This window comes from Onychostoma macrolepis, chromosome 17, assembly GCF_012432095.1.
Source record: "Onychostoma macrolepis isolate SWU-2019 chromosome 17, ASM1243209v1, whole genome shotgun sequence".
NCBI lineage: Eukaryota > Metazoa > Chordata > Actinopteri > Cypriniformes > Cyprinidae > Onychostoma > Onychostoma macrolepis.
Genome location: NC_081171.1, coordinates 11,115,918 through 11,132,442, shown reverse-complemented (window position 1 = coordinate 11,132,442; position 16,525 = coordinate 11,115,918). Strand labels below are relative to the sequence as shown.

General features: G+C 36.4%; 1 protein-coding gene across 3 annotated transcripts; it reads right to left on the bottom strand.

The window, feature by feature from the left end:
- Positions 1 to 194: 194 nt before the first annotated feature.
- Positions 195 to 15,227, bottom strand: entpd6 (ectonucleoside triphosphate diphosphohydrolase 6). 3 transcript variants are annotated; one of them, XM_058749990.1, is made up of 14 exons: positions 15,060 to 15,227; positions 13,619 to 13,938; positions 12,483 to 12,559; positions 12,222 to 12,365; positions 11,804 to 11,879; positions 8,117 to 8,152; positions 7,829 to 7,917; positions 4,508 to 4,587; positions 2,924 to 2,988; positions 2,336 to 2,434; positions 2,061 to 2,201; positions 1,881 to 1,937; positions 1,052 to 1,167; positions 195 to 869 (listed from the first exon to the last, which is right to left on the bottom strand). In XM_058749990.1, exons 2-14 carry the CDS (start codon positions 13,869 to 13,871, stop codon positions 777 to 779), a joined length of 1,326 nt encoding a protein of 441 aa, XP_058605973.1. In that variant the 5' UTR covers positions 13,872 to 13,938; positions 15,060 to 15,227; the 3' UTR covers positions 195 to 776. The 3 variants fall into 3 exon arrangements, with proteins under 3 accessions (XP_058605973.1, XP_058605972.1, XP_058605970.1); XM_058749989.1 differs by having other exon boundaries at positions 196 to 869; positions 2,336 to 2,437; positions 13,619 to 13,942; positions 15,060 to 15,226; XM_058749987.1 differs by having other exon boundaries at positions 196 to 869; positions 2,336 to 2,437; positions 15,060 to 15,226.
- Positions 15,228 to 16,525: the final 1,298 nt, after the last annotated feature.

Genomic DNA, 16,525 nt, shown 5'->3' with positions numbered 1-16,525 from the left:
CCAACCCCCTACAGAGTACAGACTTTAGTGCTGTGACACCTGCTGGTGCCAGTAAAGAACAGTAGCAAGTCTGAACAGGTGAAAGATGTGATGGGAGCGCACACAAGACAGACCACATCCTGCTGTCTCACTTTATGACCTTCTTGTGAACTTTATGTGCAATCGCACTTTTTAAATACTTCACACAGAGCACAGTTTTCAACTTTTTTTAGATTATATTTATATGGCATTTTATATAAACATATTTCCCATGTTTAATAATGGGCACATTTAGTTTATAACCACAAGAGAAAAGTACATGAACATGACAGTAAAAGCTCTGATCTGTTTTTCTTCCACCTGAGAACAGATAACATATACTGTACTAAGTACGTGATTTGTTTGAACATAGTATGTAATATATTAAATCAAACCAAACTAGAAACTGGAGAATAATTAAATATAAAATATAAATGAAATAACTTGAACTTGGAGCTTGAGGCAATCAAGTGTTTTTGATCAGTTTTATATATTTAACCCTGACTAAAACGATTCTGACATGCTGTAAACACCCAAACCAGTACAAACATTTTACCTTCACTCATAGCTTAACATACTAGTAGGTAAACAGAAACATTCAGAAAGTCAGAGGTATGTATAATAAAACTCACATTGTGAATAAATTCAATTACAAAATGGCAAATACAATCAATGTTGATATTTTTCCCAGAGCATTAAAATCAGTCAGTGCTTTACTGGGTTGTGGAGCGGTCCAAATGTTGCGAGTGTCTATGTTTTCAGCACATCCCATGCTTATGGAGTGACTCTATGCAATGGAAAGTGGCACCGAGGGCCCAGCTAGTCTCCACGTTATTTATTTGTCTTGCCAGCTGAAATTTAAACAGAACGATAGGGTTAAACAAAAATTACAGCATCACCATTGTTCTTCAAAATATTATAGATAAATCCCATACTCCTGCAGTTAACATGTTGCAATCTGTGTCCAAAAGTCACAACGAAGTAACTATTTCAATCCTTTTAAGTCAGGAATCATAAATCAAGAGTAGCACACCTTCAGCTCTTTATCAGGAGGGAAGTCAAGCTCCTGAAGAAGTACCGAGATGTAGGTCAGATCCAAACACAGGAATGGAGTCTCCTTTATTCCTCCAGCTGCCATGTTATTGCACACTGGAGCAGAAGAGAGTTAGTTAATGTTTTGCTAAACAGAAAAAATTAAACAGAGTGGATTATTTATAAAATGTACATTTACATGACGTTTGCGCATTCGGCAGATGCTTTTATCCAAAGCGACCACATTCAAGGTATACATTTAAATTTGATCAGTTCTGAGTATGACGCTCTCTCTTCCTTCGGCTTGCTCCCTTTTATCAGGGGTCGCCACAGCGGAGTGATCCGCACAGTTCTGAGTATAACTAATAATCTAATATTATAGTAATAAATGACACCATGACATGTTATTTCTTTTGCAGAACTGGAAATTCTACATGACCTACTTCAAAAAATTGGGGTCTGTACATTTTTTTTTGTGTTTTTTTTTTTTTTTTCTGAAAGAGATCTCTCATACTCACCAATGCTGCATTTATTTAATAAAAAATACAGTGAGAGAAATATTGTTATAATTTAAAATATGTTTTCTATTTTAATATATTTTAACATTTTAAATTTATTCCTATGATGGCAAAGCTCAATTTTCAGCAGCCATTACTCCTGTCTTCAGTGTCACATGATACTTCAGTACTTCAGTATCATGTGACACAATAAAAGATTTCTTTCTCAAAAAAAATTACTGACCCAAGTTTTAAAATGATAGTATATTACATTTGTCAGATACTAACATCATAAAATCAGACAAATACATTCTGTTACAAGAACACACTTACCTTTTTTAGCACCTTCAATGTAATCACTGACTCTGACATTCCCCCCTGTTCTTTCATCTGAGTCAGAGACAGAAAGTGAATTAGTGAAATTAAAGTTCAACTCATTGTTTGTTACTCTTAAATCTAAAAAAAACAATGTTTGACTCAAATCAAATGACAGCAATCAGGTTAATCTCATACCAATGAGGCCCAGATCCACAGCCCTGTCGTAGTAATAGGAGAACGCATAGAAGTCCATGTCTTTTACTCCCTCAATTCTTCTCACATGTTTGTAGATCATCTTTTCCACTTTTGTAAGGCAAGTCTCATAGATGGGCTCCCCTATAAGAGAGCACACACAAGTGAATATAAAATCAAATATCATATTACAGTGATAAAATTCTGGGGAGTAAAACTGAATGTAAATAGAACTGAACATACAAAAACCTAACCCAGGCAGAGAGCGTTTTTCATACCTGCTTTCTGCCCTTTAATAGTGTAGAGTACTTCAGCATGCTCCCACTGTCCAGAGTAATCTGGGGCTAGACATGGACTAACCAGCTCTTGGGGTCCAGCTACTGAAAAGACACACACACACACACAGCAATCAAATGATTTATTTATGCACATCACAGCATTTTTACTGCCACTATGTGGAGTAACTGTGACACTGCTGGAGGACAAATCCAAACACGAGCTCTGCAGTGCCACCTGGTGGCCAAACATAAAACACGTTTACACAAACACATGCGTGTCTTTGCTCATAATAACCTTAGGACCCACTCAGAGAGAAGCGAGATACACTTATACAACGGACAAAACTATAAACAAAGAAATCTGATTACATCTGTAGTGTACTAAATGTAAATCTCAGTAGTGAACTGCAGCCGGAAGCTATTGCACTGATGGCAGTTTCTCTCTCTGGCCTCAGCTAAATCAGTGCAACAGCTGGCCACCAAGGAATTAATCTTCAGTGCGTTATTAAGAGATTAGATAATGGCTTATTTATCGAGCGAATGAGGTCTTTAAAAGCCAAAGATGAAGAGAGATTGTAGACCACATACAAGGCTGTCCTTCAATCCCTCCTAACACAGCAAGTCTGGCTGACATCAACCCCAGGCCAAGGTAACTACAGAGAAAGAAAAGAGACGTTAATGGAATGAACATACAAAACACAAATATTTGTAATTTTTTATTGAAATTAGTGTAGAAATTAAAATATATATGCACATATACATTAATATAAATATTAAACATTTCAGCATTTTATATGAGTGTATGATATGAGAATTGCACGCTTCTGAAGCAACTGTCATACACCATAAGTGATCCCACATCCAATCCTCACCACCATCTTGCCTTTTAAATGTCAATGAGTGCAGACTTTGCTTGGTTGGTCCCTGCTGGAGGGTTTGTTGTGTCAAATCTCCTGCCATGAATAACTAGTAATTCTAGTAATCTGGAGATGAGTCCCGCGATGGGATTGTAATTGGAGGCTTGTGTGATTACGCTCTAATCAGGAGTGCGAGGCGAGGCAAACACACACTGCCTCATAAACACTTGGATTGCCCGCACTAAACACTGAGCTCACATAACCTAGAAAGCCCTGGACGCCCCTGACCAAGCACAGGAACCAACGGGCGGCGGTGTCAAATATCGGGCAGAGGTTTCACCCTACTGCTAGAGGACTGCAAGTCATGTAACGTCACTGGAAAAAGCCACAGAGAAAGCTGAAGTCTTTAAATGGATGGAGTAATATGGTAATACTGTATTTCTGAGTCAAGTCAAGTCACCTTTATTTATATAGCGCTTTTAACAATACAGATTGTGTCAAAGCACTTAACAGTATCAAATTGGAGGATAGAGTGTCAGTAATATATAATGATAAGATTAAACACTCAATTTTCAGTTAAAGGCATTTCATTATTGAATTCAGAGATGTCATTGTTGAGGTGAGGATTCTTCAATGAGATGTAATGAAGACCAGACTGAGGAATGCATGATATTGTATCAGTTATTGGCTCAAACTGAGTGGGAAAAAAATAAAAATGAATATCCATTTTTGTTGCTGTACAATTAATAATGTTGTGATGCCTAAATTCACCTGTAGCATTAAAAATAATAGATTTTTGTCTTTAAGGTTTCATTTTTATTTAATTTAACAAAATTATATTGGGAATTTATTCTGGTCGTTTATTGACTAGAAATTATTATTTTTCTCTGACTGCTCAGTGAGATGACAGAAATAAGTAAAACTGGCTTTATTTTTTAGAAGTAGGGGTGTGTGGAATTTACAAAAATTATGTCTTGCCTCTTGATTTATTGGAGGGATTTTTTTAGTTAATGATAATTTAACAATATTATGTGAAGTGTGTTTTTGGCTGGGTTAGGCCTGTCATGGGAAAAAGATGACACTAAAACTGCCAGTAGGTGGCGGCAAGTCCTTAATTCACTGAATCATTCATTCAAACTGGCTAATTCATTTAGAAATGTCTTTATGAATGGATCATTGAATCATTGACTCAAATGAGTTGTTCAAAAATTGCTTCAGCTTTGTTTGGAAATATTTTCCTTGGCGAAAACAGAAAAAACAGACAATATAGTCTCTAAAATGTAAGACCCACTTTACAGATCTCCACTCACTTTACCTGTATGAGTAGAGAGCGTGACTCATGTTGAACATCTGAAATGATGTCACATAATCAATGGGTAAGGTCTGGATGGTTTTCTGCACAGGAACAAAACACAAACAAGCAAATATTGATGCATTAAAGGTTGTTCTCTTCACTTCTTAAAGGGTTAGTTCACCCAAAAATGAAAATTCTGTCATTAATTTCTCACTCTCATGTCGTTCCAAACCCATAAGACCTTCGTTCATCTGAACACAAATTAAGATATTTTTGATGAATTCCGAGAGCTCTCTGACCCTCCATAGACAGCAAGGGCCCTATCATGTACAAGGTCCAGAAAGGTACCAAGAACAAAGACAAAATAGTCCATATGACATCAGTGGTTCAACTGTAATTTTATGAAGCTACGAGAAAATATTTGTGCACAAAAAAAACCCCCAAAATAATGACTTTATTCAACTATTCTTCTTCCCCGAATAACTAAACGTGTGGTGCTACTAATGCAGAACATTCACGCGCTGAGCCTTGTTTACGATCAGAGGAATCAAGTTGTTATTTTTGGTGTTATTTTGAGCAAAAAAAATATTCTCGTAGCTTCATAAAATTATGGCTGAACCACTGATGTCTCATGGACCATCTTAAACGTGGAAGGACCCTTGCTGTCTATGGAGAGCTCTCGGATTTCATCAAAAATATCTTAATTTGTTTTCCGAAAACAAAGGTTTTACAGGTTTGGAACGACATGAGGGTGAGTAATTGATGATACAATTTTCATTTTTGAGTGAACTAACCCTTTAAGCGGGAATTTGGTAGAATGACAAATATTAGATTTATTCATTTAGCTGACGCTTTTATCCAAAGCGACTTACAATTGAGGAATACAACAAGTGATTTATCATAGAGAGGCAAATAAACAAAGGAAGTGCTCGTAATTCAGACATTGTTCAGATTAGTAAAAGCTAGGGATTACAGAAAGTGAAAGCAATGTTTTTTTTACTCTTCTAGGGTGTATTAATCTCATCATCGCCTGCTTCTGCAAGGTTCTTGTCCAGTATACTTATTTAATACAACATTAGTCAGCAATTGCCTACTGTGGCAGTTTTAAGTGCACACTATTTATTTAACACAATATCTGACAGCAACTATAACTAAGCTGCAATCCGCAGGGCATTTCTCATCTGAGCTCATGTCTGGAACTAAAGCTCTCAGAGAAACTGTGTAATGACATGATAAATTGGTCCTCAATCCCCCTGCACAAGACCTGACCTAGTTCAAGACCAAGAATCTCTCTAACTCTCTCAGCCCAATGTACAACAAACTTTATTTACCAGGCCTATAGGATTAGCAGGACATTTGCGAGACCATCATGGTAGTTTGTTAGGAGTGTCATGGCTTCATTACAGGAGGATACAGCTATATGTGGGTAGTTGACAAATAAAAATTGGACTGTGTCCTATGGCGTGACAGCAAAAATGTAGAAAAAAAATAACTTAACATACAAATAACATGAGAAAAATGTATCTTCATTTTTAGAGTTACAAATAGCATGAGAGAGGTTTATCTTCAATGTTAGAGGTTTGTTTTTTTTACATTTTTGCTGTCACATCATTGATATGTCAACTACCCATGTGTGTATATATACAGGTGCTGGTCATATAATTAGAATATCATCAAAAAGTTGATTTATTTCACTAATTCCATTCAAAAAGTGAAACTTGTATATTATATTCATTCATTACACACAGACTGATATATTTCAAATGTTTATTTCTTTTAATTTTGATGATTATAACTGACAACTAAGGAAAATCCCAAATTCAGTATCTCAGAAAATTAGAATATTACTTAAGACCAATACAAAGAAAGGATTTTTAGAAATCTTGGCCAACTGAAAAGTATGAACATGAAAAGTATGAGCATGTACAGCACTCAAAACTTAGTTGGGGCTCCTTTTGCCTGAATTACTGCAGCAATGCGGCGTGGCATGGAGTCGATCAGTCTGTGGCACTGCTCAGGTGTTATGAGAGCCCAGGTTGCTCTGATAGTGGCCTTCAGCTCCTCTGCATTGTTGGGTCTGGCATATCGCATCTTCCTCTTCACAATACCCCATAGATTTTCTATGGGGTTAAGGTCAGGCGAGTTTGCTGGCCAATTAAGAACAGGGATACCATGGTCCTTAAACCAGATACTGGTTGCTTTGGCACTGTGTGCAGGTGCCAAGTCCTGTTGGAAAATGAAATCTGCATCTCCATAAAGTTGGTCAGCAGCAGGAAGCATGAAGTGCTCTAAAACTTCCTGGTATACGGCTGCGTTGACCTTGGACCTCAGAAAACACAGTGAACCAACACCAGCAGATGACATGGCACCCCAAACCATCACTGACTGTGGAAACTTTACACTGGACCTCAAGTAACGTGGATTGTGTGCCTCTCCTCTCTTCCTCGAGACTCTGGGACCCTGATTTCCAAAGGAAATGCTAAATTTACTTTCATCAGAGAACATAACTTTGGACCACTCAGCAGCAGTCCAGTCCTTTTTGTCTTTAGCCCAGGCGAGACGCTTCTGACGCTGTCTGTTGTTCAAGAGTGGCTTGACACAAGGAATGCGACAGCTGAAACCCATGTCTTGCATACGTCTGTGCGTAGTGGTTCTTGAAGCACTGACTCCAGCTGCAGTCCACTCTTTGTGAATCTCCCCCACATATTTGAATGGCTTTTGTTTCACAATCCTCTCCAGGGTGCAGTTATCCCTATTGCTTGAACACTTTTTTCTACCACATCTTTTCCTTCCCTTCGCCTCTCTATTAATATGCTTGGACACAGAGCTCTGTGAACAGCCAGCCTCTTTTGCAATGACCTTATGTGTCTTGCCCTCCTTGTGCAACGTGTCAATGGTCGTCTTTTGGACAACTGTCAAGTCAGCAGTCTTCCCCATGATTGTGTAGCCTAAAGAGATACACTGAGAGACCATTTAAAGGCCTTTGCAGGTGTTTTGAGTTAATTAGCTGATTAGAGTGTGGCACCGGGTGTCTTCAATATTGAACCTTTTTACAATATTCTAATTTTCTGAGATACTGAATTTGGGATTTTCCTTAGTTGTCAGTTATAATCATCAAAATTAAAAGAAATAAACATTTGAAATATATCAGTCTGTGTGTAATGAATGAATATAATATACAAGTTTCACTTTTGAATGGAATTAGTGAAATAAATCAACTTTTCATGATATTCTAATTATATGACCAGCACCTGTGTATATATATATATATATATATATATATATATATATATATATATATATATATATATATATATATATATGCGCATGTACATGGCTTACTTCATCCTGCAGAGCAAAGGTGATCTGGGTCGAGCCTCCTCCTAAATCCAGCATGCCTACTGTAGCAGTCTCAGTAACATGAAGAACACCTGTGAGAGGTAGAGAGACTTTTTTTTTAAAGCACTTTAACTAATTATACTGAGATCAAACCAAACATTTTCAAGTAACAGTAAAAAAACAAAACAAAAATGGCATGTGGGCAGGGAAATAAATTTGTGTCCAGATTAATGTGTCATTGTTCTGTTGCTGATGTCATGAAATATAACGTGACTACTCAAATTTGCTTACCTAATAAAAAGTTGATGGTAATCCATGCTGACATTCCTGTGTAAATACAAATGTGCATTATTTTTAGTACAAGAATTCTGCATACTACCATTGACTATAAAGGTCATATCATTGAGAAGTCAAATTTTACTTGAACTTTTTAGATAAAAGATTTTAATGTACTATAAAAAAAGATACTAGCTTCATGGTACAATATGTCATCCTAGCCCAAAAAGAACATCTACTGAAGCTAAGCTGAAAAAAAATTAAAATCTTGTTTTGAACATGTGAAATGTTGTCATATCGGTCAAAATATCCCAACCTCAGAAACTAGCAGCAGACATTTTTTATTTAACAAGATTCTTCAACATTTCAGTCTGACCATAAGAGTTTGTGTAGCACATTTCAGCACACATCTTTCTGAATCTTTGAGACTCCACTTTGCAAGAGGTTGTCATTAAAGGATGGGGACCATTTTCATAAATATCCTGAAGGCACAGCATCTTAAAAAAAACAGACTTTAATTTTAAGGGCCAGAAACCAACAGTATGACCAACATTAGCCTTTAGGTCAAGGTCATATGATGAGAAAAAGATCATCATATGACACCTTTAAAGTATAACAACTTAAAGCTACACTACCATTCCAAAGTTTGTGTAAGATAGGATTTTTTTAAATGTTTTTGAAAGAGTCTCTTATGCTCGCCTAGGGTGCAATTTATTTGAAAACACTGTAAAATTGCTGTGATGAGCAGCCATTTTACTCCAGTTTTAGTGTCACATGATCCTTCAGAAATAATGCTGATTTGCTGCTAAAGAAACATTTCTTATTATTAGCAATGTTGAAAACAGCTGTGCTGCCAAATATTTTAGTGGAAACCATGATACACATTTTTCAGTATTCTTTGACGGATAAAAGCATTTATTTGAAATAGAAATCTTCCATAACATTATAAATGTCTTCGCTGTCACTTTTGATTAACAAAAAGCATTCTCACTGAATAAAAGTATTAATTTCTTTAAAAAAAAAATCTGACCAAAATGTTTGAACCGTAGTGTACAACACATGCTGGTGAATTTAAAGAGTTTAGCATTAACATAAAGTTAAGGTCCAGCCAGATCGCAAAGACTTTGAGTGAGTGCATCATCGGATCTTTATGCTAAAACTCTGTTTGTTATGAATGTAGGTTGCATCTTAACAAAGTAAGGGGCTTTAGCCCTCACTTAATGTCTATAAACTCCATCCCTGCCGTCTCCCTCACATATAGCACTTACGCACAGCATTAACAATAAGTCTGTATGATTTGCTGTGATGGACTAATCTGGTTGGGTAAGCTTGTGCGTTCAGGAGAGTTCAGACTTGCACTGATAATGAGACTCAGATTATCCGGTTATGGGACCTGCGGAGTTTAAGTATTAATTTTACAACAAAATCTCAAATATAAATTGCTACCCATTAAGCAAAAAGAACTTGTATATCAACAAAAAAGTAGTATCAACTTGGCTTTTGCTAAACACTAGAATTGACTGCATCGCAAATTAATGGGTGCTAATCTGTTTGCTGAGATTATAGTTCACACGGGACATTATCCCCTGGGCTCATTATTACTTGTGTGAACTATTTTAAAGGATTGGATTAAAGTCCCATATATGCATTATCTATCGTTAATATACACACAGCTCAAGCTATTACTGAAGAAAATTTCAATTTACAACTTATATCTTTCTGCCAGAAGCGCAAATGCTTGACCGCAGTGACCAGAGGCTTTTGACAAGCTAGAGATGTACGGTAACATCTGCTGGTTTCACATTCATGGCAGACAGACTTCTGCATGGATCACAGCACAGCAAAATACTGCATCATTACAATCATCTTTTTGAATAGAAACCCTAAACTCCCCCTACTTTTCTTTTTTTTTTTTTTTAAGAATTTTACCATCTTAAAGTAACAATGTTACTAGTTATTTAGTTATTTTGTTATGTACATTTGTCTTTTTTTTTTTGGCTGATATATTAAAGGGGTGGTTTACTGCGATTTCACTTTTTTCATTTTAAATAGTGTGTAATGTTGCTGTTGGTGCATGAACAGTATCCGCAAAGTTGCTGCGCTGAAAGTTCAACGTAAGCGGAGATATCGCCTTTTAAAAATCAGGAAGTTTAATGCCTACAAAAACGACTAATATGGGACTACAACAAGATACTTCCCGGGTTGCATACGTAAAAAACCCATAAATTTGCATCAACCCCTCCCTCCGGAACATGCCAAAGAGGGGGCAAGGCCATGTTCTGCGGCTTTGTCGAAGAGGAAGAGTTATAGTGGAGAGTTGTAGCCATGCCGTCGAAACGGTGTTATTTTCACCCAGCTGTCAGGTCTTCTGTGTTCGGGCTTCCTACGGACGCTGTAGTTCGTCAACAATGGTTAAAATTTATGTTTGATTATGTTCCTGACAATTACAATCCTAATTTAGCTCTCTGTGCCACGCATTTTACGGAAGACAGCTTCCAGAATCTACACGAGTTCAATGCCGGATTCACACAGAAACTATTACTAAAACATGGAGCAGTTCCAACTTTAAAACCAGAGGCAGCAGTTGCTGGGCCACAACCTGTGAGTAAGATTTCATCATTTTAAATGTATTAAATTCAGACGTAATGTTTTAGTTTTATCAAGGACGTAAACAAATGCCAACGCTGGCTTTAGCCAGTTAGTTAAATGCTATTTCGTGTGTCTATGACAAACGCGTACAAACATTTTGGACCCGAATTTGTAATTATGTACTAATTTTGTAAATGTATTTTCCATGTATACTTTATGACATAATTTTTCGATTTGATCAAGAACGTAAACAAGCCAACGCTGTTTGGTTATAGTGGCCAGTTAGTTCGATGCTATTTTGTGTGTATAAGACAAACGTGTACAAACTTCAAAAAATTATATGTAATCACAACAGCAAACTTCCATTCAGAAACATTTGTAAGAGCCATGCTTGTGGAAGTTCTGCTTGACTCTCTTCATTACCGCTTTCTGGGTCTGATTCTGGCTCAAACTGATACGGCAATATTGACACCATTATTTACATTTGACCGCAGCACATGCAACTGTCGCCCGTAAAGGTAATGGGCGTGAACGTTTCCGGACAATGTGCAGTACGCAGTTTAGCCAATCACAACACACCGGCCCAACTAACCAATCTGAGCCCATCGCCTGTTTCTGAGGGAGTGGTTTCATAGAATCAGGAAGTCAACCGGTCGTTCAAATGACAGAGAAGAAAGCGGCTTACAATAAAGGTGAAATATATTAAAAATAAGGCGTTTTTTAACAAACGAAACACGAAGACATTTTATATTGCACCCCATTAACACAATCAAGCAAAGAAAAAAAGCAGTAAACCACCCCTTTAATGTTACAAATATATGTTATTAAGGTTGTTTAGTCTTTATTTTCAAATTAGACTTCAAATGAAAGTGCTATTACTATTCTGAAAAATATTTTAATATTAATTATTCAAATAATCTGACTGTCAAAATACAGTAATCAAAAGCGCTGTGTTTTTAAATGGATTACATGCTTAAAAAGGCAGATACGGTAGGTTACGCAATGCTTAAAAGTTGCAGTACAATCTATTACAATTTCAAAATAAGTGCTCTTTTTATTACGAACCTGACATTATTAACTTACAGTATGGCAAAGTAGTAATTGACACGGTACCTTCATCTGTGCCATCCATGATTGACACACTGTCTGGTCTATACAAGAACAAGGATTCGCTAAACACCTCCCTCGCCTGCAGAAAAGAGATTTTATATTTAACACGGCATGGCATGTTACAGATACTGAAAACTGTGACATAATTAGGAAATACTAAGAGGACAGGTTAAACAAGAAATGCCCGAAGGCTGTTCTCAATAACCTTTAACACACTTCTATAACCCTCAATTAAAAAAAAAAAAAAAATTAACAATAGATTTTACTGCACCCTTGACAATTTTACTTTTGCTTTGGAACTGTGCATCACAGCATTTCTAATGTTACTGTGTCATTTAACACCTCCCAAAATGATGTTGAAGTATTTGTAGTATTAAAACTATATAGTGAATGTTCACTTGGCGACTGATGGTTCTCTGACCTTGTCCAGCAGGATCGTGGCCTTCTCACCAGGCAGCAATCTGAGCCCTGCCGTGGCTCTGAGCATGAGCGGGGAAGAACTCCATAATGTCTCAGGAACAGTGTCTTTAGCAACATTTAACAGTTCCAACAGTCCTTCCTTACTCTGTGAAACAACATTAATATAATCATTAAACTGCAGGCAAAAAAAGATACCATCACAACCCTGAGGCTTTTGTGATGGGTTCACAATTATAAAACTTGAACACATTTTACTGGTTACCTTTTCTGGGTCATCAGCGTATGCAGACAGTCCAGGTTTTATAGCTCTAAATGTTTCATGAGCTAATTTAGGAGCTTCTGTTAACACACAAAGATTTTAAAAACAAACTTTTGACACTTTTGTGGTGTATATATAAAAAGACATTCATAAATGTATATGTGTAACATTAACTGCAGTAGTAGTGTTTCAGCCTCTGATAAAATCCAACCATACTCTCCAGTGTGACCTCTGACTCATGAGGCTTAGCTAGGATGTGAACATGCATGTGTGTGCATGAGAGAGTTTGCCTAATAGCATAGACTACTTGCTGTCCATTATAATAACAATCATAGGTTTAACAGTAAAGGCTAAAGCAGCACTTAACTGATTTAGCTCTGAATTGGGATGCGATAACTAAGCCATTAGACAATCAGTGCTGTTCTATCTGTGGATAATGCCCAAACAGTCAACATATACATGGTTTTTACTATAGTAATACTATGGTATTTGGCAGTCGGGTAACTTAATAAATAATTAGGTGAGTAAGCATTATGGTATTTCTATGACAGCCACAACTGTCGAAATAGGTTTTGGCTACTACTAGTTTTCAAATACCAGTTTGTTTTATATAAATAGTTAAATTAATCTAAACTTCCTCCAAAATACCATAGCTATATTTATTGATACTACCATAAAAACCATCATCAGTTAATTTTTTCAGTGAGTTTTACCATTTACTTGTGACTTTAGTATATGTATTTTGGTGGGAAATATATTTAGTGCTATTTTATTATTATTTATAAACTATTATAGTATTTTTTGTGCCTTTGTTCTTTTTATTATTATTTTTTAACATTTCAGTTTCAGTTTAATAATTTTAGTTTTTCATCTAACATTTTTAAATTTTATTTTAATTCAGCTTTGTATCAATTAACAAAAATATTTTTTTTAAGTTTTAGTTAATAATACTAACACTGCTTGCTAGTTTGTTGTTATACATATTTAAAGTTACCAGACTACATTTTCAGAAGAAAATTCTGTAGTCATTGTTATGAAAAAGCTTTCGTTAAGTGGAACAGGCCGAAAATTTGGCAGTGTTTCTCTAAGTGGACTAAAATGGACTAGTGACCTCAAATACCTCTTAAATTTTAACATACCATTTGGCTCGATCTGAAATTTGAAGATGTGAATCCGGGTTCCAGTGCTTCCAGCATCAAACATAATACCATACTGGAAATTTTCACTGACCACCTGAACTGAGGTCGACTGTTTACGGGTGTCCATCCTATACTGGGGCAGCTGGTCAGATACTGGTGCTTTGGAGTCATCATAATGGCGTTTAACGTAGGTGAGGTAGACCACCAAGCAGCCCACAAACATAAAGACGAAAGCTAGCTTTGGGAACCTCATAATGGCAGCCAGAGGTACATGATGTGGAGTCAATTTCCAAATGCAGCAGGCTTCTCAGCGCTCTCCACTATCTCCCGAATAAAAAAAAAAATCATCATAAAAACAAGTATGAAATATCACTAACCCAGCTGATTTAACAACTAACAAGGATTACATGTAGACATGTTTATATACCTGTTATAACTCAATACATGAATCATTCAAATATATGTGACCCTGGACCACAAAACCAGTCTCAAGTAGCACGGGTATATTTGTAGCAATAGCCAAAAATACACTGTATGGGTCAAAATTATTGATTTTTCTATTATGCCAAAAATCATTAGGACATTAAGTAAAGATCACGTTCCATTAAGATATTTAGTAAATTTCCTACTGTAAATATATCAAAACTTCATTTTTGATTAGTAATATGCATTGCTAAGAACTTCATTTGGACAACTTTAAAGGCGATTTTCTCAATATTTAGATTTTTTTTGCACCCTCAGATTCCAGATTTTCAAATAGCTGTATATTGTCCTATCATAACAAACCATACATCAATGGAAAGCTTATTTATTCAGCTTTAAGATGATGTATAAATCTCAATTTCGCAAAATTGACCCTGACGACTGGTTTTATGGTCCAGGGTCACATATAACAAATTCTACTTATATTCTGCCACAACTATGATGTCAACTTCATCACACAAATTGTAAATAATTGTTTTGGGTTTTGTAGATAACTTCACTAATTTTCAGAAGTTCCTACTAACGTTAGTACCTAGCAATACCTGAGAAACAAACAGCTGCTCCATCTAATGTATGCGTGAAAAATGCGGTTATTTTGTCAGCATTGATTTTCTGACAGTGACGAGAGTTTAACAGATAGAGCTATAGTTATACATTTAAGTGAATTCTAGATTTGCCAATATTTATAATGAATATTTAACACATTAATTTTGTGTCTGTCTGTGTTTACCCAGGTTTTTGGGTGATATAGGCGCACACACACTGTAACGTTACAAGAAAATACCAGAGATGACCCTAAACAGATATGGTATGCATAATAATTCAAAATAACAACTTTATACTTTACTTTTACTTTATTAAAATGAAATGTTATCTCATTTCTCAAGAATATTGTGAGTATCAATCACAGTATTATGAGTCAACAATGTAGTAAATATATTTATTAAGACCATTATACCTAGCTCTCTGCGGCAAGATCATATTCCTTCGAGTGCAAGTCGTATTTTCGGTGTCGATGAATACCCATGATGAGATTTTGACACGATATTTCCTTTGAAAGATTGTCAAAACTCTTCTTGTCTCGTTTTGATTACGTCAGTAACGTCCAGCGTGGAGATGACGTGGAGCGAGGCGAACACGCACAGGCGCGCGCAGCACGTCACAAATCGGTTTCGATGTTTTTGTTTGGTTGCTATGGACTGTTAATGAAGACACGCCAAAAACTAACACGATTAATGCTATTAATTTTTTTTTTTTTAGTTTAGATTGTAAGAAAAGATTGTAATTCGTTCACTGATGCTTTTCCCCTTTATTATGCCCATTTGAGTCTCTTAGTTTTCGTTGAGAAAAGCAATTCACTAAAATGAAATCCCAAGGAAAGTAGCCTAATTGGCTCTAAATTGCAGTATACAAAATTTTCCACTCACATATAATGCATTTGCTTATAATTTGAATCCGCTGATTCATTTTATTTGAGCAGATTTCATCTGAATTGAATTAAGTAGACATTATGTGGCCCATAAAAGCATTTGGTCATTTAGTAAAATTTATGAATTTCACTGGATTAGAAAACAAATTATAAAAGCTCTGGCATTAGTCTGAATATGTTTGTCTTAGTTTTGAACAGTACACCTATTGTTTTATGATTTACAACCACACGATCTTTTGTTTATTAAATATTTAAAAAAAAAAAAGTGTGCTCGTTACAAGAGCAACAGGTTCCGCACAAATGCTTTAAAGTTGCCATTTTCAGCCTGTTTCCACTATTTAATGCTTCCCTCTTAAACCCTCCTGAGACCCAGAGAGCCAATTACACTTTCATTGTGCTGTTTTCAATATGGCACCAGCTGGTCTCTCCACCATGGCCCTATGAGTTTTGTTAAAGTTTACCAGGCTGTGGCAGCTATACATGACCTGTGGCACATCTCCATTCATTACCTTAATTAACCATCATTAGGCCTGCTATATGGGCCAATCTGTGGTTCCCTCCCACACTTTCTCATGCAACATGTGACGCCCCCATCTGAGCGCGAATTTCAGCCAATGAGTGACCCATAATGAGGGGGATGGAGATGGTTTTGATGATATTCATTTGACGCTTCCCATTGAGTGTGTCTGCAAGCACAGTGCGAGCTTGAAAGGACCATATGCTCTCATTTTACGTGCATGTATGTGTGTGAGTGCATCTATCTAGGACACAAGGTCCTACAGGGGTGAGGGGCAATGGCCCGCCTAATATAAGACCATTCTCACTTATCAAAAATCAGTGTGGGCAGACTGCTTTGAGGGGGAAGGGGACGATGGCCATCCCTCCAAACTGTTGCACTCTGACCGCCCCCCTCAAAGAGCGATGTATACATGACTTCCCCCATTATATCTTAAACAGTCATTACAGATGTACCTCAACAGTTGCAGCAGAAAGCA

Bases quoted from the DNA above. Each gene is read 5' to 3' on its own strand.
- entpd6 (XM_058749989.1), bottom strand. From the start codon at position 13,871: ATGAGGTTCCCAAAGCTAGCTTTCGTCTTTATGTTTGTGGGCTGCTTG. The intron at 4,588-7,828 runs GTAAGCCATGTA...GTTCCTGTGCAG, and splicing joins CCTTTGCTCTGCAGGATGAA to AAAACCATCCAGACCTTACC. The intron at 2,438-2,923 runs GTATGTGGTCTA...GTGTCTTTTCAG, and splicing joins AGGGATTGAAGGACAGCCTT to TAGCTGGACCCCAAGAGCTG.